The following is a 23,790-nucleotide window of genomic DNA, read 5'->3' on the forward strand; positions in this document are numbered from 1 at the left end:
TCACGGGGAAGCTTGAAGGGGCTCTTGGGGCAGGAAGTTAAATTATCAGTCGTGTCTCCCTTAGCAAGCAGCACACACCTGGCACGCATGGGCCCAGCAAACACTAGCAGAGCTCTGCTAAGTGGTGATTCTGCCATGACTGAGGCCTCACCTCCAGTCATTGTATGGGAATCCAGCTACTCCTGGGCGCTGTCTGTCCACACACCCCCATCTCATTTAACACTGAGAGCAATCCTGGGAGGTGAGTAGATCTTATAGAGGAGGAAATGGAGGCTCGGGGAGGTTAAGCCCTCTGCCCCAGGTCACACAGCCAATTAGCCAGAATTTGAACCCAGGGCAGCCGGACTCCACCCCCCCCCCTTCTTTCCACCCCTCTTTGCAGCGTGTGATGGGGGTAGGGGGGCACTCAACTTATAGCCTATACTGGTTCCATCAGGCAGTCAGCGCAGTCTCTCTCCCTGCCGTCTCCCACGGGTGTGACACCTCCTCCACCGAGGCTGGCGCCTGCCCTGCTGTCCCCTCCCCTTTCCCCGTGGGCACAAATGGCCCTGCAGGCTGCCAGCGTCTGCATTCCTGGAGCACATGCCCAAGTTGGGCCCACTAAGGAGGATCCGAAGTAATTCAGCCCATAAATCATGGCCATTGTGAATTTCCCTTTTAGCCACAGGCAAAGTCAAACTTTTCCTTCCCCCACGGTAGTTAACCACTCTTGGTTCACTGTATCTCCCGCGGCTCCGCCTGGCCGGGGGCCAGCACTCAATTATTAATTAATCTGGGAGGTGCAGGTTGCATTCTTGGCCACCTAACCACTTCCTCCTCGGTCAGGAACTCACAGGCCAGGCCCTTTGAGTTACATCAAGCATCTCACAACATCCCAGCCCTATCTTGTGGCCATAGCTGCAAGAAAGGACACTTAAAACCAGAGTTAAAAATAACAGCAGAAACCCCAAACACCCAGGAGTCTCCTTTCCCAACTCCATCCCACAGCGCCAACCCAACCTGTGTGCAACCATCACTGTCAAAGCCCGGCATGCCTCAGTTTCTCATCTGTGAAATGGGGCTACGCTCACCCAACATGCAAGCTGCTGTGTGTGTGTGCGTAGGAAGGGGGTAGCTAGTGAGCCCTCCCCTATGAGAATTCTCACTACCCAGAGAGACACCAAAACAGAGCTAAGAGGCAATCGAGAGGCTGGGCTGGGGAAGGCCTGTTTCTAATTTCACCTGCTCGCTTTATCCTCACTGGATGAAGAAAAATGATCGACAGCTGGGTAAGCACAGGGCCGGAGAGGCTGCAGTTTAGTTTAGGTTTAGTGAAGTGGCTCAGGTGATTTTGGGGTCACCTGTGTCCTCTGATAGAGAAGGAAATGGAGGCTCAGGGAGGTTAAGCCCTCTACCCCAGGTCACACAGCCAATTAGTCAGAATTTGAACCCAGGGCAGCCGGACTCCACACCTCCTCTTCCTTCCATTGCTTTTTGCAGCGTGTGACCCGGGGGGCACTCAACTTCTAGCCTATACTGGTTCCACCAGGCAGTCAGCAAAGAGGACACACTTGCGAGCCCCTCTTTGTCTGGGTCAAGTCTTCGGGAAGGCTCTGCAGACACAAGGAGTGTGCAGGGCAACAGAACCAGGTGATCAGGCTTGGTGTGAAACGTAGCCCCATATGACAGGGAGATCCAACTGTGAAATCAGAGCACAGCTCTCCTGAGATCAGTGCTGCACCCCTGGGCCAAGTAGGACCGTTAAGTCCTTTTCTTTTTTTTTTTTTTTTTTTTTTCGTTTGGGTAGGGGAGGTAATTAGGTTCATTTATTTAGTTAGTTTAATGGGGATTGAACCCAGGACCTCGTGCATGCTAAGCATGTGCTCTAACCACTGGGCTATACCCTCCCCTGTTAATTCCTGATTGGAGGCAACGTGGGAGTGCTGATGTCAATCAAGGGTGAGCTGTAAGATAGGTGAAGTACAGAACGACAGAGGGAACTTATCAGGTCCTAAGAAGGGATAAATATTTGTGGGTTGCTGGAAATTGCCATCAGGAATCCTTTGGTCACCTCCTCTCCTCCATCCTCCACTGGCCCCGTACACGCCCCACAGTATGTCAGCCCCACCTGCAGAGTCTCAGTCAAGCTCTGGGGACTTCACACATTAGGGTACAGTTTAGGAAAGCTCTTTGAAAGCTCATGCTTTATCTATGCTCCATAACCTGTCTGCTTTTGATCAGATAAGGCAAACGATTTGTCCCCCCGTGTCTTCCTGTAACACTGACACTCTGGGGAGGAAGGGACACTTTTGGCTTTCCTCACCCTAAGCACTGAGGCTCTTGGATAAAGCATGCATACTGCTGAGATAAATTATTGTGCACATACATGAAGTACCGTGAATTAGGACCCATAAATCCAGAGCTTGCAATAATTCCGAAAGCAGCTGGGTTGAAGTTTAAAAAAAAGTTTTGATAAACAAATGCAAAATATAAATAAGGTTCAGGAGGACTGTTTATGCTACTAGCATTGTATAAACAACGGGAATACCAATTACAAATCGCTTATCTGTTCACTAAAGCAGATCTCCGAATGACCTCTAACAGGAAACGTTATCCGGTTAGCATCGTGTATTTGAAAATCACAAAACTGGGTTTCTAGACAGTAACCTTGCCAATCACCCATCACCTGATCGCCTGAGTTGGTGAGGAGTCCTGAGTTGTCCGTGCTTCCTTTCTGTGCATCTGGGGGGGAAAGCCATTTCGACGGCTGCACCTCCAGCACCACCAGGTCCTCCTGTGGCCACCCAGGAAAGAGTGGTGGCCCTTGGCTCTGGCAAGCCATCGTGCCACCCAGTTATCTCCATGCCCATCTGAAAGAAGCGGCGTTTCCTAAGGCGTTTGGCCAGGGGACCCAGCCAACTGGGGCGTTTCCACGGGAGAGCAGGTGGGGAGGGGCCCCACCCCATATGGAAACCTTTCAGGCGTCACCTGCAGTCGGGGAACCCCGGTTGTTTATGGCTCCTTGGTGACTTCCACATGAGCCAGGCCCCCTGTTCTCTCCCTAGGAGGAAGCACATTTCGGCTCTGGCGGGGTCACTAATGTGTTCTGAGAATCAGACCAGATGAGGGGACCACGGACTCCACGTAGGGAGGATGCGGTGGCAGGAAGAGGCCTGGACAAGGCTGGGAAGCCGTCATGCTGAGAGGGTGTGTTGGTCCTGGCCCGAGAGGACAGACTGCGAGGCCCCAGAGAGGCGGGCAGAGGGCCAAGCTGGAAATACCAAAGGCTGCTCCAGCTCGAGGAGATGGCCCTGCCAAGTCGGGGAGGCGGCACTGACAGGGGAATGGCAGGTTCCGGCCGGGTGGGTCCCCAAGGCCACCGAGTCAGGAGCAACCGCCTATGTCTCTGGGCACGTGGGGGCTGGAGCTGTGCCAGGGAGACCCAGAGCCGACAGCCTCCCCAGGGTGCCTCTGTCCTGGCACTACCCTGTAGCCCGCCAGCCTAAGGACACCAGAGGAAGGCAGAGCCCCTCCAAGTGGCACTGACTGTGGGCGACAAGTCAGACCCAGCCTGCCGAAGGCCGAAAGATGGTTCTTTTCCCTCCACCTTCTGTCTCCTAGTTCTGGAGTTGCTCGGCAGACCACTACCCTGTGGCTACTGCCCTCTGCGCATCCCAGACATCTTCTGGAACTCCAAGACCTTGAGAGCACCCACTGGGTGATGGAACCAGCCTCAGAGGTGCTCCCGAGGCTGGCAGGGGCCTCTCTGCTGTGTCTTGTGGGGGAAGATTCATCTGGTGGGGCAGGAAAGCCAGGTGTACTGGCAATGCTTTTTCTCCCTTCCAATCCCTTTGCACCCTCCCTGCCTTGGGCTTCAAAAATTGCCATCAGGTAAGAGAAACAAAAACAGATGCTGGGGCTTGCCTCACGCATGTGTCCTGCCCACAGAGGGACGTCCTGCCACAGCGTCATGGGTTCTGAAGTTGACCTGCAGTTTGACCAGAAAGATCTTCTTGGAATCTGGGTACCCACTTGGTTTAACCCTCTCCCTCCTCATGGCCTTTACTGTAAAACAGGCAGGCAGACCCATGCCTTTCTTTTACTTTTCTTGTTGTTGTTGTTAGTGGAGGTACTGGGGATCGAACCCAGGACCTTGGGCATGCTAAGCACGCGCTCTACCACTGAGCTATACCCACCCTGGGACTCGCTTATTTCTAAAGACCCACCAAGAACCACAGGTCCGTCACACCAGCGTCTGGCCATCTCTACCTCCCCCGACAGAGCGCCCCCTCCTGACCGCGCCTGGCCAGCCACGAGAGCCTCCCTGCCCAGGCCTGGAACATGCGGAGCCCCACCCTGAAAACCCTGAAAGCAAATTCCCTGAGGGGAAAGAGTGGGTAGGATGTTTTCAAGAACCACTCATTGTGGGTTTGGGGTCCAGCCAACACAAGTGCCAATGAGAGGCAAGAAGAGCATGTGCTTGGGAGGCGGGGCTCCTCTCTCACGCTCGCTAAATGCCTACTGTGTGCAAGGGCACACCAACCCGGGCCGCCTGGAAGAACGCATAATTCTGTGGCGAGGGATGTTCCGGAGGCTGAAGTGGGGAGAGGATAGTGGCGGTGTCGAAGGAAATCAGACAGGCTCTTGTTTCTGTAAACACCATTCCTTCTGGTCAGTTCCAAGTTATTCAGTGGGCTATACACACATTTTTCCCCCCTCAAACCAAAATAGCCCTAAGACTTCCAGCCTGAGGGGAATAAAAGAAACAGTGTAAACATTCTTTGCAGCTGGCCTATAGGAGGCAAGTGCTCTCCCGGGCCAGTCACTAACTGCAAGCCTGCAGAAAAATCCCACTCCCGGGGAGCTCGGAGGGGCATTTCCCTGCTCCCGATTCAAAATGGAACCTGTCACTTGGGGAATCCACCCGCCAACCCCAGGGGGTGATGTGACTGTCTCAAGAGTTGAGGCTGAGGGAGGAAGGGGCATGCCACTCTTGGATTGGTGGAAATTCAGAAAATTACAGGGTGCCGGGGACATTCTGTCCAACAGCAACATCGTGCTTATTTCAAAGAGAAGCTTGGAGGAGGTCAGGGGAATCCAAGGGATTCTTGGGGGACCGCTCAATGTCAGAGTTAGAGCTCATGCAGCCCCACTGCCTCCCTTTACAGAAGAGGAAACTGAGTCTCAGAGAGCAGAAATCACTTGCCGGAGGTCAGGCAGCAGGGCTGGGCCTCACAGCGAGGGCTCCTGTCTCTCAACGAATGACTTGGTCCTCAATACCACTGGGCTCAAGGAACAAATAATCCTCATGAGTCTGGCCAACATGAATTATTTTTGCAAAAGGGTCTGTTTGTTTGTTCTTGTGGGTAGCAGGGAGAGAGTCCTTCCTCGCACGGCTGTCAGAACAACTCCCCGCCTCTGCCTGAGAAGGGACCCGCCCCGGCTGGCCGGCACCACCACAGACTCTCAGGCAAAGGATGTGCGTTGCAAAAATGGGGCAAAGTTTCCTATTCTGAAGATAACATTGTAAGACACAGGAAGTCTCCGAGCAGAGCCTGCATTTCCAGAAGGTCTCTGCACACCCATTTGCAACCACTTCCATTATACAGGGTTCCTAGAGGTTCGGGGCCAGGGGATGAGGAGGGAGGCGTGGGGACAGTGCTGGGAGGGGGCAGCAGCTGCAGCCCCGGGAAGAGTCCAGAGAGGGCTTTCCAGGCCCCCAAGGCTCACTGGGCCTCCCTGCAACGCAGACCATTCTGTGAAGCCTGGCTTCCTCAACCAAAAAATAAAAGGGTTAAGAGAGCCATGTTTCCCCTACTTTGGGCCCTTGTGTCCAGATTCCCAGGCCCCGCCCCTGGAGATTCTGATTCATGGGTCCTGGGTGGAGCCCAGGAATCTATGTTTTTCACAAGATTTAAGAGGCCCCTTTTCTGGCTGGTATGTCACGATCCCATGAGCGGAGGGTTCAACTGCGTGGCACAGTGGTGAGGGAGCTGGCTTCCTCGAGGGAGGGATGACGGGCAGGAAGGAGACCAAACTAGATCGACTTCCTAGCATAGGACGGACGTGGCGGTCCCAGCGCCAGGCCGGGGGACCAGCAGGGAAGGCGACACTCTGGAGCCACCGCGGATGGCCCTGACTCAGTGCGTCTGGATGTGTTGGAGGTCAGGCCCTGGGGACAGCATGCATCTCCTCGTAGGAGTCGGCATCAAGGATCTCAGTTCAAATCCCAGCTCTGCCACTTCCTAGCTGTGTGTCAGGGACAAATGGCCTCAGCCTCTCTGGACCCCCGATTCCCCATCTGTGAAGTGGGATCAAGGGCACCCAGGACGAGGGGGAACCACCGCACCAACAGCTGACATGTCCTGCCAGCTGGCTACGTGCCGGAGTGTGCCACCTAGTTCCCACAAGCCTGGGGGTAAATATTGTTAGTTGTCCATTTGACAGACAAGGAGGAAACTGAGGCCTCCTGACCGATCGATCCCAGGTCACCAACTGGTGAAGGGTGGTTCCGGGCTTCACAAACATGCAGTCTGACCTCTCCACTGCGGCGGGGTGCACAGCAGGCAGGGAGGCTCTCTCTCCACAGGTGCCCCCTTCCATGCACGGGCACTGCCCAGACCCACAGTGCTGGTCTCCTGGGGTATCAGGGGTCCGGATACACCTCCGCCCTCAGAGCTCCAAGCCAGGGGAAGAGAGGATAGGACCACAAAGAGCATCATAAATGAGGGGCAGCAGGGAGAAGGCTGGACCACCAAACCCAGCTTCCACCCAGCAGGGGAGGATGCTGAGTGGGAAGATGGGGCAGTGGGAGGGATGGGGAGGGAAAGCGGTGCTCCAGGGCTGGGCAAAGTCTAGGTGGAAACAGTCTCCCGAGGCCAGATCACAGAACACGGAAGGGCTCGCGGAGGAAGGAGAGTCTGCAAGGACTGGCTAGGCTGAGCCCTCGTGGCATGCTGCGGGAGCCCTCGTGGCATGCTGCGGGCACAGGGAGCCACGCAGAGGTGGTCGGCAAAGAGGGTCAGGACCCGGCCAGTTCTCCCCCATTTCATGGGTGTACATCCCACACCCCACATACCAAGGCTCATTCAGGGCAGGGACCCGCCTACAACTGGGCGTGGCTAATGCTGGGGGACAGGTGGACTTTACAAGTGGGAACTCAGACTGTATGCAGCACCTTCTAATTCCTCTTTATTTGTCAAGCCCATTTAGAGATCAGACTGACTATTCGAGTTAAAAAAAATCCAAGGAGTGAGCAAGGACCTGGCAGAGCACACTGGGACAAGCACCTGTAGGATACACACATATACGTCCCAACACGCTTGCAGTGCGGTTCGTAATTCTCCCTATTTCTCTCTCCTGGATCTGCCAACTTCTGAAAGCTCTGTTATAAAGTCCCATTCTTCTGTGAGTTTGTTAAATTCCCTTTTTTATTTCTATCTTTGATTTAGAGATTTCAAAGCTATGTCGTTAAGTGTATAGAGACTCTTGATCGTTCTGTCCTGTCTTCCTGACCATCTTAGCTTTGATCTATGCCAGGGGTCAGCAAAAGCCAAACCTTGCCCACCGCTTGCTCTGGTAACTAAAAATTTACTGGAACACAGTCACCTGCGTTGTGTTACGTATCGTCTGTGGATGCCACAAGGGCAGTGCTGAGCAGTGGGAGAGAGACTGAACAACCTGCAAAGCTGAAAATGTTTATCTGGCCCTTTATGGAAAGTCTGCCAACCCTTGATCTTTGTAAAATTCACTTCTTTGTTCCTTTTAATGCTCTTTTGCTTGGAACTATGTTACCTCATATTAATACCGCTGTCCTTGCCTTCGCTTTGTTTAGCACTGACTCAGTATGTCTTTTCTCCCCCATTCTCTATAGTTTCAACCTTCCTGTAGGATTCTGTTTAGGAGTGTCTCTCCTGGAAATCCAGCATAGAGCTGGATTTTTAAAAACACAGTCTGAGAGCTTTTGTGACACTTACTGTCACTAGCGTTCGGACTTGCCGCGTCATTGTATATATGCATTTTAACCTACCATGTCTTGATACTTTTTTCATCCTGCCAAGTTTAAGAGTAGTTAATTCTCAGGACGAAAGCGGGATGGGGAAGAAACGGAGACGACGGCTTTATCAGTACATTTTGAACATTATATAAAGAGGCCACAACTACATTGCTTGCGTGATGACACGTGACTTTATATTTAGTAATAAAAAGGAGCGTGTTAAAGAACCAAGGGTCATGAATATACAGGGATCCGTGTGATGAGTTCTTCAGGCAACGAAAGTTCCAGTCACACTTTCCTTCCCACCGCCTCCACCCGTAGACACACGCAAGACAACAACTTGATAGCAATGGGGTTTACGGAACGTGGAGTCGGCTTCGAGGAGGGTCCCTGGCCCTCTCAGTCAGCCTCATCAGAGATCGGCCCCTCAGGGCTGCGGAAAACTGCTCCCTGAGGTCCCTGGTGTGCCAGGCGGCCGTCCCTCCCTCCTGGCCCCAGCCGAGCGACCTCCACGTCTGCAGAGGGCCTGATCCCCGGTGCCCCGGCCCATCGCGCTCTGCCCGCCCGCCCGCCCGAGGCTCTGTTGTCCTGCCAGCATTTCCTTCGCAGCTCAGTGGACATTCCGGCATCCAGGGCGTGTGTGAGGAATGCGGCGCTCGGGGCAAGCCCAGCCCGGCGCCCTCCAGCCCTGAACCGCTGCCCCCGCGCTCCTGCCCTGCCAGCCCCACCTCCACAATTTCCATCAGCCTGGATGCTGAAGCCAGGCAAGCCCTCGGAGAGGCTGGGGGCGAGGCCACGAAAGGGCCGGGATCAGGATGCACCAGCCCCTGACCTGGGGAGTCAGGGAGAGACCCATCCTCGGTGGCTGGACCACACCTCGGGAACCATCAGGGATGACGCCCTGGGTTCAGGCGCTGCCCCTGGCAAGTCCCCTGCTGTCTCTGGGCCAGTGCCCTGCCTAGCAAAATAATCTGCCCACTCTGTCCTGCGTCCACATGAGTCCCTGTCATTCTGGGTGACTCCACATTAAGGAAAGGGTGGCTGTTGGAGGTCCCCAGTTGAAAACGGAGGAGCATGTCCTGCTACGTACGCCTGAGGTGGATCCTGGGCACCCACAGACACCAGGTTCACTCGCCTGTCACATCCCTCCACCTGCGTCCTCCCGTGGGGATCGGAGTTGCCGGTGTGCGAGAATGTAATTTTAAAAAAAGCGTTCCCTGGACACCTGCTGGGCTTCATGCCAGACCTTCCCACACCGCCCTCCTCCTTTAGATCCTTACAACCGTATAGGAGACAAGGACTATCACCTACACTGTACAGATGGGGAAACTGAGGCTCGGGGAGAGGAAGCAATTTACCCAGGTCACAGAACCCAGTCAAGAAGCAGAAGCCTTTCCTTACAACCCCAAGTCTCAGGACTCTTGTGGGTTTGTAGCTGTCCCAGGTAGATATGAAGCAAAACTTCCTCCCAATACATGAGGGTCAAACCCAAAGCTCCCCGAGGGGGAAGGAGAAAGGTCTCCCTCTTCCTAGGGGGAAGAATCAGTCAAAATAGCCGCAAGGCAAGAACCCCCTCCGCCCCACTCTCACCTCTGTCCAGAGGACCCTGCTTACGCCTCAAGCCACTATGCTCGGAATTTGCTGTGTGACTTAAAGCAAGTCACTTCCCTACTCTGAGCCTCTATTCCTTCAAAACAAGGGGGCTGGACTATAAGAAACTCTGGGGTCCCTTCAGTCCAGTTCTGTCCATTACTAAACCTGATAGAGTCTCCTCTGGAAGATTCTGCTGTGTACGGGACCCCTCCCCTTTGTGGGCATGTGGGATGGAGGGGAGGGCAGACAGAGCAATGGAAAACAAGTACTTTCAAGGGACGGGAGTAAACACCACTGTTGGCATGGTGGGGCCGGTGGAGTTGCTGAACCAGAATCCTGAAACCGTTAAAAATAGGAAAAGAAACGGTACAGTTCACATATTTTGCAAAGCTAAGTTAAATCAACATCTGCAAAAAATATCCCCGTTAAACGGAATAGCAGGATTTCATTAAGTAAATTGCAAGTTGGCAAAAATTCTGAAAGAAAGGGGAAAAGCCACGGGCTGGCCTGTAATTTAAACCTTATTTTAACTGTGACAGCATGACTGCAAAGGGCTCCATTTCCAAACGAAAGGAAAAAAATAAAATAAAACCTGAAAAAAAAATTTCTTTTTTTTTTTTGAAAAGGGCCTCCTGCACTCCCAGGCACACCCCTCCCCCTAGCTTCCACGGACCCACAATATTTTCAGTAATTATAATGTTACCTAGTTTTCCCATGGATGTAACAAATGAGGGACAGAGAGAAGGGGGAGGTGTAGGGAAGACGGAGGAAAAAGTGAGCACACAGACAAAGTCACCATTGTCACCTCTAATTAGGTTTTTTTTTACCAAAATGGCTTGAAGCACAGAACTCTGGGAATCTTTCCCTTCCTCCAGGAGGCCTTTCTGTTTAACCCCACTGTGGGCTCCCCTGGCTGGAAGCCCCATGCAGAGGTAGGGGCCAAGCCCAGCCCTGTCCAGGGAGGGGGAGATGACTGCCAGGCCCCCACTGAGATGGCCCTGCCACTCACCCAGCCCCTCACTGCGGGCAGGCTCCTCCTTCCCTGAGCCTCAGTTTTTCACCCCTATAATGGGGTGATAACCACAGCTGCCCTGGCCGGGCTAGTGCTGGGAGATCAGCGGTGAGCCCCTTGCGAACCACAGAGTACCCACGAAGCCCAGGGACGCACCGTGGGCTCTTCCACCTGGAGCCCAGGTAGGGCCACTACTGCAGGGAAGCAGATGACTGCAGTGAGATTTCACGGACTGGCAGGCAATCACAAACAGAGCTTTTCATACGCAGGATCCTGCCCTACACCCTGTATGCAGCAGCCCATCCTCCCCCTTTGGGGTTCCCTGGGGCATCACCCAAGGATGACCTTAACATAATAACAGTCTCAGCATAAGAGACTTGAGCAGGAAGGAATCACCTACTTGGTTCTTAAAATTTGTCTTCTTATTTAGCAGTGGAATAGCCACCACCCTCTCTCCCCCATATAGAATCTAACTGTCAATCCCAGGGTCTAAAATATGTGAATGTACAGCTGCCCCCTCCCTCATGCTTTGGAGCAGCTCCTGAAAGACTCTGAAAACCACAGATCCAGGCTGGCTCCTCTCCTCTCCCGGTACAAAAGGGGGAACTGACGCCCAGCAATGGTCATCAGTGACCGTGGTTTGTGGATTTCAGGGAACATGGGGACTCTGGAAAGTGCGGCCCTGCTTGCATGTGATGGCATCTGTGAATCCACAAGGGTCTGCCTGGCACCTTCCTGTGAGCAAACAGGAATTTCTGTCAGCTCCCCAGCCTGGGGGTGACCACTCAACAGGAAGGTGACTCCCAGAGCTGGGCCATGACCCTCATAGTCCTAAGGAGCTTTTGAAGAGTAAGAACAGCACTGGAACCAATAAAGAGACAGCTCCTTTCCGTGCACATCTGATCGGCTGCCAGTTTCCAGAAAATCCAAAGACAGAGTGAATGAATGTGCCGTTCTTTTAGGCCCAGAGAGGGAAAGGGGCTTGCCTAAGGTCACACAGCAAAAAACAGCAGAGGGGTACTAGGGACAAGAATAAAACAGCCTATCCCTCAAATGAACTTAAATATAAAACAGAAACAGACTCATAGACATAGAATACAAACCTGTGGTTGCCAAGGGGGAGGGGGGGTGGGAAGGGACAGACTGGGAGTTCAAAGTCAAATTTGTAGATACTGACAGGTATATATAGAATAGATAAACGAGACTATACTGTACAGCACAGGGAAATATATACAAGATTTTGTGGTAGCTCACAATGAGAAAGAATGTGACAATGAATATATGTATGTTCATGTATCACTGAAAAATTGTGCTCTACACTGGAAATTTACACAACATTGTAAACTGACTATAACTCAATAAAATAAAATTAGAAAAAAAAACCCCAAAAGCCAGCCTATCCCAACTAAAGTCTTACCTCCTTAGTGAGGTGAGACACATTGCATGAGACACATTGCACCCCCAAACCACAGAGCCTTCCCCTGTTCCCCCCTCCCCACTGCTGCCTCTGCAGGAAGCCACAGGGCCCCATCTTGTCCTCTGCACTGTTGTCTCAGATTAACTTTTAACCCCATATTGTTACCTTAAGTTGACGTGTACCTTTCCTCTGAGCCTCAGGGAACCTACCTGTAAAATGGGGATTATAATTAACTATACCCTCTCCACCCACAATTGTTATAAGGATTACAGGTTATAAGAACACTCTGTAAAATGCCCAGTGCTGTGCTGAACAGCTAGTAGGCACTTACTATAATGCCCAGCACGGAAGACACCCACCTGGTCACCTCATCGCTGAAGGACAGAAAATAAAATGGGCACATGCATTTACTGAGCTCCTACCAGCTCCTACTGGTACTCCTACCAGGTACCATCGGCTGTACATCACCCGAGGGAGCTGGGTGATCTGCGCATGCTCGTGTGCTGGTGGGAGATTCAGGGAAGAAGTGGGTGTGAATCCCTGCTTAGTGCAAACTGCAGCCAAGTCTCCCAGCAGCGCAGTGAGGACCTACCTACTCCACAGTCAGTGTCACCTGAAACCCCCAGCAAACTCTGACCTTTTTGCAAGTTTGAGTTTGAGCTTGATCCCTGCCTTAATTTAAGGAGCGCATGAGCAAGAGGCCACTCAGTAAGAGTGACTGAGCGAGTCCAGAGAACACGAGAGAGTCAGATGGGGAGACAGGAGGGATGAAAGATGTCCCCTTGTCTCTGAGGACCAGATAACAATATCGCCCATTCATGGGGCATCTCCTCCCTGTGTGTTATTAACTCAGCCCCCTGAGGTAGGGCTACCATTACCCCTGCTTTTACAGAGGACGAATGAGCTCATGACCACCCACGGTGAGCGTGGTGGGGCTGACATTTGACCCCAGAGCCTGAAACTCCAGAGCATCCCACAAGCTGCCATTAGCGCCCTCCGGTGGGGAAGGCGGGCAGTGCCAGGAAGCTGGGTGAGGGAACGGAGCCCCAGCGTCACCCGGCTGGGGCGCTTTCCCCCAGCAAGACCCTGTCCCCACAAATCTCCGACGGAGTAATGAAGCCCTTGTAGCAAGAGGAGAAAAAGATTCTAAGAGAAAAAGATCTCAAGTTTGTGAGGCTCTTTGGGGTCGGGGGCCCGAGCTGTGTAAGGCGGGGAGCACGTAAAGGATTCCGCCAGCCATCTCGGCGTGGCAGAGGGCCACAGGGTCCACCACGGCCACCCCTCGCCAGGGATCACCAGGAGCTCTGGCCCAGCCCCTAATACAGTGTGCCCTTATGCAAGTCCCTCCCCTTCTCAGAGCCTCGGCCAGTCCATCTGTGCAATGAAATCTTGAGCTGAGTGACCCCTGATGTTCCAGGCCCACAAGCCAGGACCCTTAAAAAGGCCACCTAGAGATTTGGGAGGGGAGCAGGCATGCCGAGGCCACCCTGGCCGCACCTGCCTGGCCCTGGTGCAGGTCGGAGGCCTCCCCAGGGAGCCGAGGCAGGAAGAGGGCAGAGGTGGAGAGATGGTGCCTGGGGGGCAGTACTGAGGGATCTGGGAACAGGGAGGAGCCCCTGGGGCCCCCTGGAGATGGCTGACTCACAGAAGGCCCAACTCTGCCCAGATCCCACAGCTGGGATGATACACGGGCAGGGCAGGGGACGAGGCTGCTGGTACTGAGGTGGGCACCGGGATGGCCACTCCCACCCTGCGCACACTGTCTTACAGGACTACTCAGCCTCATCACCTTTTGCAGATCTCAAATCCTGAAAGCCGTGGGAAGGTCTGATCAGGCCTCCGGGCCTTTGTGGCAGTGGCACAGGAGGCTGTGGAGAGGTGGAAGGAAGACAAGGGCTTTAAACCCACTCCATGCAACCCCAAACAAACGATCTCCCCTCTCTGGGGCCCAATGACCTCATTGGCAAAATGGCAATAATTAAACAACCTTTCCAGGTGCTCGTCGTGAGAAGTCAACAAGTCAGTACACAGCACACGTGGTACCTGTTTGGCAAACACTACTGCCATCCCCCTACACCTTCTCCCTGGAGTGTCCCTCACTGTCCCCAGCCCAGGGCTAAATGTCACCTCCTCCGTGAAGCCTTCCCACACTCACCTAGGCAACCCCTGCTGGGATCCCAGAGCAATCTGTTCAGGTTTTTATAATAAAGATTTCTGTTTGTAAATTTTTAATTAGGTATCTGCTTCCCATTGAGGGAAGAGGCCAGAGCTGGTGGGGTGAACTCAAAGCACAAAGGTGATGTGACTTCCCGCAGTGACGCAGCAAGCCAGAGCCAGGGCTAGAGGTGACCTTGAACCCTTCTGAGCACTGGCCTGGGGCTCTCTCCGCAGAAGCCCTCCCCCAATAAGGTCTGTGATCTGTCAGAAAGTGGGGAGGGTACCTCACAGCCAAGGCTTCGGGCACTGTCCCTGGCCGTCCTGACCCACTAGAGTCTGAGTATGGCAGAAAGACCATGCCCTGGGAGTCTCCAGGGCCCAGCAAGCTTCCCAGGCCTCAATTACTCCAGCTTGAAAATGGGTGATGCCTGTTTGCCCCTCAATGGGTTTCCTAAAGAGCAAGTGAAAAGCTGGGTGGTAAACCACTTTTTTTTTAAAGGCACCATGAAATGTAAGGGATTTTTATTATGTTTATAAGCAACTATAATAAAACATACTTTACATAGCAGCTTCCTACGGAAGGAGGAGGAAGAAAGCACACTGGCCAGCCAGGACCTGGCTTCAGTTCTGGTCGTCAATAAGTCACTGTGACTCGGGGAAGTCAGTGGTGTCTCTGGGACTGTTTCCTCTTCCCAACAAAACAAAAGTTTGGGCTGGCTGACCGCCAAAGCCCCTCCGGCACCAACATCCCGCTCCGTGCCCAGCACGGTCAAGGTGCTGAGGACGCAGCGTGCACAGATCAGGAGCTAAATACCCCGATGCAAGGATCTGCTCAAGACTGGTGAGTGCCGCAGCCAGGGCACACGGCTGGCCTCTCTCCTCCTCGCTCCCAGGCTGGCTCTGTGATTTGCTTTGACCTTGTCACGCGCCAGTCATGTCAGGAAAGCAGCATGGCCCAGGGGCTCAGGAGACCCGGGCTTCGATCTACGAGCCTCAGTTTCCTATTTTGAGAGAGGCAGCAACAGATCCCTTCCCGCCGACCACAGGATGGCCTGTGGGCGTGGGCGGAGGGACGCACTATCAGCCTGTAAGGGATGGGAGCGGGGTTGACCATTTCTTGAGCATCTTTGTGCCAGGCAGCAGGCTGAGCCCTGCATCTGGGTACCACTTACGGCTCACAGGCAGCCGGCAAGGTCGAGGTCACAGCCCAGTCAAGGGCTACCGACTGGGCCTGTCTTCTGATTCTGGAGTGAGATGGTCTGAGCCCTTGACGCAGAGCTTTGCTCACCCACCATCATCCTCTGACCCCTGCAGAACAGAACTCAACAATGTGCAAAGCACTCTCACCCAGACAAGCACACACACACGGCCCATCTCAGTGCTTGCCCTCCAGAGCGCAGGGGCCCGTCAGGCTCTCCTTCGCTGAGAACAAACTACGGCTCCAGGAAGCCGAGACAGGGTCTCAGGGCCACCGTCAGCCTGGGTCATGGAGGGAGCCCAACAAAGACTGGGTGAATGAATTGCACGAACACCCCCGCTGGGGCTCTGCCCACATCCCCACAGCCCGCACCAATTCTGGACGTGGCCCAGCTTCCAAACGCCAGCACCTGCTCTTGCCCAGGGACATGCCCTGGCTGTGGGGGCTTGCTCTGCGAGAGCTGGGAAGTACCAGGAATGAACCCCCTAGGAGTGACGGGTTAGTACCCCAGCTCCCTCGCCCCTCGAAGGGGCAGGGGGAACTCTGAGGTGAGCTCCGTATTGTTTCCCAAAGTCCCCAGCAGGATTCCACTCCAAGTGCCCCAGAGGTCACTGGCTTCATATAATGCTCCCTGCGCTGGCCTCCTGCCTTCCCTTCCCCACTGTTTCCTGGGCAACCCCCTGCCCCCAATAAATCGGGCACTCAAATTTCTGTCTCAGGGTATGCTTCCGGGAACCCCCAAAGTAAGAAAACCTTGCGTTGGCACCAAACTAATCGTAGGGATGGGAGCCATTCCCAAGCTCAAGTTCCTAGAGAGACGGGAAGTGCTGTGAGAACTGCGGCTGGGTCTTGCCTGCTTTGCAACCCAGCACCAGGCAGACTGGGCTCCCAGGAGGGGCCGGTAAATGGAGCAAAACGAACATGAGGTGGCTCACTCACTGAGTGGTCACATGGAATACTCGTCCTTGTCCCGGAGAGTCCCCTGTCTAGCTGGGAGATGAGACGTAAAACAGTTCACAGAAAGAGAGAGGAATCTGGTAGCAGGGGGTTTTTTTCCAGGCATCTGGATAAAGGTTATGGGTCTTACTGAATTTTGGCTCTTCTGTCTTAGTGTGAAAACAGATTACAAGCTCCTCAAAGTCAGGGTTGAGGGGAGCCCCTCTGCGTCCCCCATAGCAACTCAGCTATGTGCCCCGGACACGAAAGAAATCAAAAAAGGGCCACTGGTTAATCTCCGAGGAAAGGCCAGGAGCCCTGGCCACAGCGTACATTTGACTGGGTGCCCGTGTGTGCTTCCCAGGTGTACACATTAACCTTGAACGACAGCAACTGGCCAGGTTTGGAAGCTGTGCTGCAGGCCCGTGATCTCCCCTTTCTCTCTTGGACGCCAAACCCAGCCTGGCAGGGCAGCTTCACCATCCCGGCATCTCAGAATCATTGTCCGCACACAAGAGACTGAGCTCCAGGACATCACCTGGGGTCAGGCCTCCAGCAGGTATCAGCCCAGCCCACCTCCTGCAATTAAAATCGAGAAGCCTCTAGACCCCAGAGGATTCAGTGAGGCAGTGCGCAGCCCCAGGACCACGTGGTCACTCTGTCCCCGCCCTCTGGTTTGCTACACCGGGAAGGGCCCCCAGGAGCTCCGACTCTGGCAAGTTTTAACCAGGAAGACACGACATGAGCACCTGGGGAACCCACTGAATCAGACTGGGCACCAGGCACGGGCACTGTGACAAAGGTCCCTCTGTAAACAGAGGGGAGACTGAGTCTCCAGGAGGGACGGTGACTGACCCACGGCTTCAAAGCGCACACCAAATCCGGGCAAATAAAGCTTTTGGAAAAACACATCCCATAACAGGCCTCTCCCTATAGCTTCACAAGGAAACTCCCAGCCAGTCTCCTTTTCCTGATGATCTCCAGCGGGCTAGAGAGAGTGAGGGCGCAGCAGGGAAGGGGAAAAACCCGGGGAGGGGCAGCCGTGTGACCCCTCCCCCCAAGGAGCCTCGCCATCTAATGAAGGGAAAGCGAGAGACCCAGGTGGCAGTTCAAACGCTCACGTTTTAAAGATGAAAGTACACGATTCAATTAAATGTTTAAGTGGTGTTTTCTCATACTAAATCACTGAATCGTTTGTGCATTCCTTAAATTTCTCAGGGCACTGTTCATTTTTATTTATTGTTGTAACCCAATGCCCTTAGCTGCGTGAATGGTGCTATTCGAAGGAAACTTGTTTTGCAACGGGGAAGGTTGTCCCTGGTCTCTTAAAAGGTTCATTATGTGCCTGGTAACTCCGTTCTATTAATAATCCCGGACTATATAGGCAGGGCTGACTTTCCATTTAGCATTATATTTTCCACAACTCTGTAAACAGCTCCTCCACACAAATCCTTTTGATATTCAATTCCTCCCTGGTTTTTTTCCTAACCACTCTTCTCTCTGGGCCTACTCCTTATAAAAAATTTAAAAAAAAAGATGGAAAGAAAGAAATCACCAAGTTCACATATTTTTCCAATTAAGCCATGCTTGGTGCCAAAATATATGGATCCCACTAATAGCCATAAGTAATCTTAAGGTCTTTTCCCCAAATATTTTGATTATTTTACAAATCCCCCAAGGAATGTGCTCTTAGGGTGATTTATGGAGCCCCGGCAGGATTCATGATTTGGGGAGGGGTCTGGCTGCAGTGGGGCAACTTAGGATATGGGGGGGGTGGCTGTGTGCCCCCCCAAAACACCGCCTTGTGATAGGGCAGAGGCGGGGAAACCAAAGGGCTCTCGGGAAACTTTAGGCCACCGCTGCAGGGGTGAGAAGGGTGAGTTAGTGGTTCCCACACAGGACAGACGGCTGCAGTCAGCCCTCGGAGGAAATGGTGGCTGGACCAGAAGTCGCCACCACAGATAACCCCTGACGTCTGATGATCCCCAAGTCCCCTGCATGTGCCCTGCAGCCCAACCTCTGTCAAGTTTACGCTGCTCATTTTCAACTTTTACTATGTACATATATGACTAAGGGGGAAACCACAGTGTCGAGGGAAAGCTAATCTGGAATTAAGAACTATCTGTGAATAATCTCCAGGTGAAGAAGCAATGCTGGTGGGCAGATGGGGAGGTGGCCATGGCCCAGTGGGATCTGTAAACAGCATCTCCAGCCCCCTGACCATGAGATCCCTCTACCCGCAGAGAACAGCCAAGAAGACGGGGCCAGGGACCCTCAGAGACCAGCTGGGACAGGCAGGCTGGGTCCCCCACAGGGAAGTTGAGGAGTGTGGTCAGAGCTTCCCTCTGACCGAGGGGGCCCCAGTCAAGGACGAACTAGTTAGCAGGGGCAGAGGAGGCTCTCAAGTCAAGGGCAGGTGTGGTGGCAAGGGCCAGGCCTCGGCAGCCAGAGACCCCAGGCCCATCCACACCCCACTGGCATGCCCTCAGCAAACTGTGCAACTTGCCAAGCCCCAGTCTCCCCACCGTCGAGCCAAGCTAAGAAGTTCTGTCTTCCTGGCTGGATCCTCTTGGGGAAGACCAGCTGGATCAGCTGGGTTGTTCTTTGTCAATTGCAAATCAGGCCAGAAGGAATTCTGCATATTAGCACTGTTATACCAATAACTGACATACTAAACGTCCAAATGCATAGCTTAAATACACCCTCCCTTACTTATATTTTAAAACAAGATTAACCCTTCAGAGCCAATGTCTGTGCATCCTGGGATCACCCTCCCAACTCTGAAGAATTCAGTTCTTCACACTTAACTCTGACTCGAATGCCCCATGAAGCCACTCTGGGGGGACCTGCTGCATTCACTTCCACCGTAACGGTCACATTCAGAAGAAAGCCCTCTCTGCACTACCTCCATCCCCCACCATCAAACTGAACCTCATCCTTGACCGGCCGCCTGAGCAGTTTAATGAGCACACCCACCAAGGACAACAAAACCGGCCACAGCTCTAAGTGGTCCAGCCTCAGGCTGACAAAACTCAAGATACAAGAGCGTCGGCGGTCACCATCTCAGTCACCCACACAGCCAAGAGGATGTCCCCAAATGATGTTTTCCCTGAGCGTGCGAATGATTTTTCATAAGCAGGTATGCACAGATCCCAGCCCGCAGCCACCCCCCCGCCACACCACCAACACCAGGAACCCCCTGCCCCAGCACAAGTCCAGAGAGGAACTCGGAGCCTCTGTGTCAGCAGCAGGAACAATAGGCTGAAGTCAGGGTCCTTGAGGATGTGGAACAAAGAGCTGGCTCGCCGGGAAGGGAGACCTTTAACTTCCAGAAACCACACACGTCCCATCCCACACGTTGTCCCACATACCGGGAGAGCCCCAGCGTTACGTGGCCTTTTGAAGATTCCCAGGTTTGTTAAGGCCAGAGAACTCCCAGGCTTGCAAACACACAATAGGACAAGAGTCACCAACACTGCAGAGCAGCTGGAGGCCCTTCCTCTCGGCGTGTGTCCTGAAACCTCTCACCTGTCTGAGGCCCCAGAGGGTGTGGGCAGGGCAGAGGCCAGTGAGACCGGTGCCAGCCTGCCCTGTCTCCCCCAGCCCCCAGCACCTCCAGCTGATTCACGGGGAGCCTCGCTTGGCCTCTTATCAGGGCCCGACAGCCAGGCACCAGCACACATCCCCACTGGCCGCACCTTCCGCCCAGAGCAGGCCTTTGTCTCTGGCTCCAAACTGGCTGAGGGAAGTGGGGCGCAAGGGAGGGGTGGGGGTGCCAGCAGGCCCCAGAGACATGACAAGGGGCCTCCCCACTTGATGTCATGTGATCCTCACCTAGTGACAGAGAAGCAGAGGTGGAAAGGCACTCAAGAGATCATCCACTCGCTCTGTGAATGAGCGAGTTGAGGCCCAGAGAGGGAATGGGACTTGTCTGAGGTCACACAGCAAGCTGGAGGCAGAGGCTGGGCTGGAACCCCAGCTTCCCCAGCCTGACTCCCTGTCCCATGCTAGGCTGCTGATACACCACATGCCCTGAGCAGGGGGCTTCACTTTTCTGGTGCTTAGTGACCCCACCAACAAAATGGATTCAGCATTCAGTCCCTGAAGATACAAGTTCAAGATGGGAAAGTGTTTTGCCAAAGTAAAAGTGCCCCCTGGAGTAGGAAGCCCTTCTCTTAGCTGGAGCAAAGGGGAAATTCAGGGAAAGGAGTGGAGGGGACAGGACAGGAGGGAGAAGGGAGCCACCAGGAGCTGTTTTACTGTGGGGCACAGGAAGGGAGATGGTGGGGCATGGGGGAGTCAAGTTGAGGGGCAGAAGGCATGCCAGCCCAGGACGCAAAAGAGGGGCCTCCTGGGTTGGAGGGGTGGGGCTCGAGGGCCAGGGGCTGGAGCTCCGGATTTTAAAAGCAGGATATTTGGCTGGGGCCTCTTCTCTCTTAAATAAACAATCCACAACCTTATTCAAAACAGAGGGGTACCTTGGGGGAAGGGCCATCACCTTACTTCCATATCCTCTCCCCAGGGGAGTGCCACCAGCTACCTCCAGGGCCCTGCGGAAGGATGAGGTGGGAGACAGTGGCAGAGACCAGGGTTGGACAGCAGCTGCCCTCCATCCAGAGGTCATCAGGGGGATCCCCATCTTGCTGGATGTGTGGGGCCAGAGTCTTGCCAACTGACACCTCCCCGCCCCTATCCTGACCATGGGCTCCCAGATTCCTGGCCTGAGAGCCATAAGGGGGCCCCCGGGAACAAAGTCTAGTCCCTTAAGAAACTGAGGCTCAGTGCGGCAACCACGCCGGTCACACAGGAGCCAGGGCATGAAACTGGCACCCAGATTCCCTGTCCAGTGCCTTTCAGCACCTACGGGAGGTGTGGGGGGTGTCCAAGCAGCATGACGGTTCACCCATCTTCTTGCAGAGACCTGGACCACTCCTCGCTCCACGTTCTTGGATTCGCTTGTCCCACAGGGCCTTCGTTCACCTGGCCAGTGTTTATGGAGCACGGACACGGTTCTAGGCTTGGGGTGTAGCCGGCTGTGAACAAGACTCAAACCCTACTTCAAAGAGCTCACATCAGCTTCTGCTGCTAACAAGCTGCTTTTTGTTGTTTGACAAACATTCACTGCAGGTCTAGTCCCCGCGAGCCCCAAACCAGACGCCAGGACGGCCAAGGTGCCGTGGTGGCCCTGCCCTGAGCCTGAACTTGTCACACGCCCTGGGCTCACGCTCCCGTGGCCTTTCAGGTGGCCATCATCTTCCCTGTCCAGGTGGATGCGAAGCCGCGTGAGACAGGGACCAGGTCTCAGCTCTTCTCTCTGCTCCCAAATGGTCTGGCCCGAGGCAGAGCATCCACTCAAAACCTGGGAGTGGACTATTTACCAAATGCCTCCCTTCCTCTGGCAGGAAGTCGCTCCCAGCACGGTGGTTTTGTTTTGTTTTTTTTTTTCCAACTCTTTCTGGGCTCGTGGTTTGGAAATAGCAAAGGGTTGTGAGTTACAAGATCCGGGCCCTCTCCTCCACGGCTGCTGGGAGAGAAAACGGATACAGCCTTTCCGGAGAGCACTCTGACCTTAAATGTGCATGGCCTTTGACCTAATATTCCCACTTCTAGGAATTTATCCTAAGGAACCAGCCAGTGATGCAAACAAAGACATACGCGTGAGGATGCTCGCCAGGAGGCAATGTTCATGATAGTTATAAAAAAAATTTTTTTTTTAAATCACTGCAACAACCTAAATGTCCAGGCCCTGGGGGACTGGTCAGTAAATACGGCACATTCATGAAATGGAATGCTAAGCACACCTTAAAAAACACACAGAATATATGTTGAATTAAGGAGATGTTCTCAATATTGCTAAGAGCAAAACAGGGCACTACAAACAGCTGTATATACTTTTTACAGCCCCTTCTTTTCATCTGGAAATACGTATATACGTGTGTATAGCAGATTTCTACTTCCCAGGTTTTGCTAAGAAAGATGATGACAAGAAAATTAATATTCCAAGCTAGTTAAATAATAATAATGATTTTCTGTCAGGGTGGTAAAGTTAAGGGTAATTTGCTTTCTCTTTGTGCTTTTCTTGTTTTCTAAATGTTCTGCATTAATCATGCGTTAGTTTAAAAAAAAGAAAAAAAGGAAATGCTATTGGGGCGTGGCTTGCCCCCTCCCCCACCACTAATATGCCATCTGATGTCTGTGGGAGCCTCCTTTGCTCAGCTGTCTGAGGAGGACATCAGTGACACTGACTGCTAGGAAGACAATACCTGCGCCAGTGTTGGCATACACCATCCAATTCCACACCCACAAAAGCCCTTTCAGATGGATACCCACTTTGCAGGTGCACAAACTGACTCCATGCCAGCCCAGAGGCCTCTGCTTACCATCCAAGCCGCACTGCCAGCCACCCCAAGAGAACTCAGGCCACGTCAACCTTGCAGGATTGTTTGGGAGCAGGGGGTTGGGTGGGAAGCTAAGAGAAATCTGCCCCACCGTGGAGCCACCAAGCCTTCCAAGAATGCAAACTCTCAGCTGCTAGCCTCTCACTGCACACTGCAGGGGACTCTCAGAATCTCACAGGAACAGGCCCTGCAGGGTCTCTGGCTGGTGGGTGCGTCCATGCATTCGCTCAGCCTTCCCTGGGCAGCTGCCACAGCCGGGGCAGGAGTGACTCATGGAAGGGCAGAGCACAGTTATGTCCTGATGTGGAAACTGAGGCCCACAGAGGGAAAAGTCACACAGTCAGGGTGTGGCCCTACCACATGCTGACCACGGAGGGCCAGCCGCTCTAGAATGCAGGACCTCCAGGTCGGGGGGCTGGGGGCAATCTCCAGGGAAAAGAATTTCAGGGCTGAGGATTCAGGTGAGAACTCAGTATACGCACCCACCCAAAGCCAGAAGCAGAGCCTGGGCTGGGGCCAGAGAGCCGAGTGGGCAGTCCCGAGCAAAGGCCACATGTGCCAATCCCACTGGCTTCCTTAAGTAAGGCTGGGGGCTCCGGAAGGGATGCGACTGTGAACAGGGTCAGAGACACCAGGGGTGACCTGAGAACCACCAGCTGCATCAGGAAGGGGCACAGAGCCAGGGGGCCACCCCTTTCCCGGGGGGAGGGTCAGCCAGCAAGAGCATCATGGCCAAGTCCCATCCTTGGGACTACCAATTACTGCCCAGGAGGCCGGCTGGACACCCTGTGGGGCCCTGAGACCACAGACAGTGGGGCCGCAGAGGACCCTGTGCACCGCCTCACTGCCTGGGGAGACCCTTGTGGTGGCAGGGGCGGGGGCGTCGGGGGGGAGCTGCCTAAGATCACCAGACACGCCCTCAGCCAGGGCGAAGCCTCTTGTGCCAGCTGCAGGGGGCTAAGGGCACATGGGGAGCGAACTCATCCCTTTCACTGACAAGGTAGGAGCTAAAGTAACTGCCCTCCTCCAGGTTCTGTGAGGCTCACAAAGGTGGGGGAATCTCCAGGTGCCCCAAGTTGCTTGGAGGGGAATTCTCGGAGGGTG

The 23,790-nt window shown here is 53.9% G+C and overlaps 1 protein-coding gene across 7 annotated transcripts in view; it reads right to left on the bottom strand.

Moving 5' to 3' along the window:
- Positions 1 to 23,790, bottom strand: part of SMAD6 (SMAD family member 6) — a 74,669-nt gene that overhangs the window by 14,620 nt on the left and 36,259 nt on the right. For 2 of the 7 annotated variants that reach the window (XM_074366277.1, XM_074366276.1), the window contains exon 4: positions 13,787 to 13,865. The exons of the other annotated variants lie outside the window; for them this stretch is intronic. In XM_074366277.1, the coding sequence (XP_074222378.1) occupies positions 13,787 to 13,865 (79 nt within the window). The remainder of the gene's footprint in view (positions 1 to 13,786; positions 13,866 to 23,790) is intronic. 7 annotated transcript variants of the gene reach the window in all.

This window comes from Camelus bactrianus, chromosome 6 (genome assembly GCF_048773025.1).
Source record: "Camelus bactrianus isolate YW-2024 breed Bactrian camel chromosome 6, ASM4877302v1, whole genome shotgun sequence".
NCBI classification, from domain to species: domain Eukaryota; kingdom Metazoa; phylum Chordata; class Mammalia; order Artiodactyla; family Camelidae; genus Camelus; species Camelus bactrianus.